The sequence below is a fragment of the Crocuta crocuta genome, unplaced genomic scaffold (assembly GCF_008692635.1).
Source record: "Crocuta crocuta isolate KB4526 unplaced genomic scaffold, BGI_CrCroc_1.0 scaffold102, whole genome shotgun sequence".
In the NCBI taxonomy this organism is placed as follows: domain Eukaryota; kingdom Metazoa; phylum Chordata; class Mammalia; order Carnivora; family Hyaenidae; genus Crocuta; species Crocuta crocuta.
Genome location: NW_027530019.1, coordinates 13150992 through 13152826, shown reverse-complemented (window position 1 = coordinate 13152826; position 1835 = coordinate 13150992). Strand labels below are relative to the sequence as shown.

The window sequence follows — 1835 nt, the reverse complement described above, 5'->3', positions numbered from 1 at the left end:
CTTTTGAAAGAAGAGCTGACGAAGGCACAAGCTCCTGTCTATGGCATGATCATTGGCTCTTTGGCTCATCCGTGGTTGATGCCCGGCCAGTCCCAGGCAGCCAGTGGGAGCAGGGTTCTGCACCTCGGGACCAATCCTGGGGCCTCTGAGTGGGTCCAAGTAAGACTTGAGGCCTACCGGGAAGTTTGGTTCATTTTGCGGCACGTTTGAGGGGGTCCTTGGAGAAACCCAACCCTCCCTGAGGTCTTGCTGGAGATGACAGGGGCTGGGTGACAATCCCTGAGCCCTTGGGGCAGGCACTGTCTGTGCCAAAGGAGAACTCAGATACGGAGCTGGCAGACTGGCCTAGCGAAGTTGCTCAGCTGGAAAGCCCCTGGCCGAGGCCCTGGGGGATTAAAGCAGTCAGGTCTTGGCCCCGTCCACGGTGGGAGGCTCATAGTTTTGGTGCAGCCAGGAGTCTAACCCGGTCCCCTAATTTCTTAACCAAGCTCCTCTGGGAAAACTACAGTCCACTCGCCGGAGGACATCACTATGTGGTCATCTTCAACGGCTCACTGAAGACGTGATTTGTCAGAGCCCTCGGGAGGTCCCACATCACAGACACATCAGCCTCTACTTCAACAGTGTTTGACAACGGCCCTCATTCCCGGTGAGGTCCTGAACAGGGAAATAGGTCTCGCTTGGGTATGTCTTATGTACACAGAAACTTTTAAAACGCAAACACAAAACAGCAATGAACAGACTTCACAAGACGCGGGGTCAGTCCTCGCCGATGTCCTTCCTGTGATGGTCCATGCGGAGAGGGCGGCCCAGCCTCACCTGGGACCTGCCCCATTCCTGTTCTCTTCTGCATTCAGGGCCAGGTTGTGTAGGAAGAGGAGGATTTGCCACCACACTCGATTTCGGTTTTGCTGGTGCTGAAAGGGGGAGGAAAAAAAATCAACGTAACTCCTAAGCGTAGCCTGTAGCCTTGACAACACCTTATCATTCCCAATAAATGGTCAGATAGACAAGTCTGGGGGCAGCCTTTTAATGCTATCCGTAGAGCAAACCCTGGTGGGGGGGATGAGAGGAGTGGCCGATGAAGGGGGGGAGATAGTTGAGTTCTCCAAAAACAATTGCAGTTTTAACATTAAAAAGAAAAGACCAGGCTCTTTATGCATTGTGCATAGGAGGATTAAACTTTTCCCCTGCTTGCAGGATTTTCCAGAGTTTAGCCAAGTGCTGCTTTTAATCAGATTGGCTCCTGAGCCCCTCAAACCTCAGCTGCATGAACAACAAACTTTCTTCAGAAAGAAAGAGAAGCGTCCCCTCCCTCCCCCCAACTCCAAAGTAACACAGAGAACAAGGGGGGATGAGGGGGGGAGTCTCCATCTGCAAGTGATTTGACACTGTGAAGGTCAAAGGGTTAATCTTCAATTTAAACCACACTGCTGAGGCAGCAAAAATCTGATTTCATCCAGTGCAAACACGCACACACACACACGCACACGCGCACACACACACACACACATACACACACACACACACACACACACACACACACACACTTGTGCGCCTGCCCTCTCTCCCTTCCCAGCATCTCCAGCTCAGTGCTGCCCTTTTTATAGCTGCTCTTGACAGTAAGCCATAAATAATCCCTCTTGGAGCGCTTTCCTACTGACTGGAGCCAATTAAACGTTAAGCAAGAACATACTTGAAAACAAAACAAAAACAAAGAATGCACACTACTCTCTGGGGGTTATCCCGGGTCCTACTGTCAGGCGGGGAAGCTGGGGGCAAAGGGCAGAGGTCAGTGGCTCTCAGGATTGCGGCTGGTGCCCCGCCCACACAGG

General features: G+C 52.1%; 1 protein-coding gene across 1 annotated transcript in view; it reads right to left on the bottom strand.

Moving 5' to 3' along the window:
* Window positions 1–611: 611 nt before the first annotated feature.
* Window positions 612–1835, bottom strand: part of BMF (Bcl2 modifying factor) — a 17487-nt gene continuing 16263 nt past the window's right edge. Inside the window, 1 exon segment of the mRNA XM_077764695.1 lies at window positions 612–927. Coding sequence (XP_077620821.1) covers window positions 816–927 — 112 coding nt within the window. The 3' untranslated portion in view covers window positions 612–815.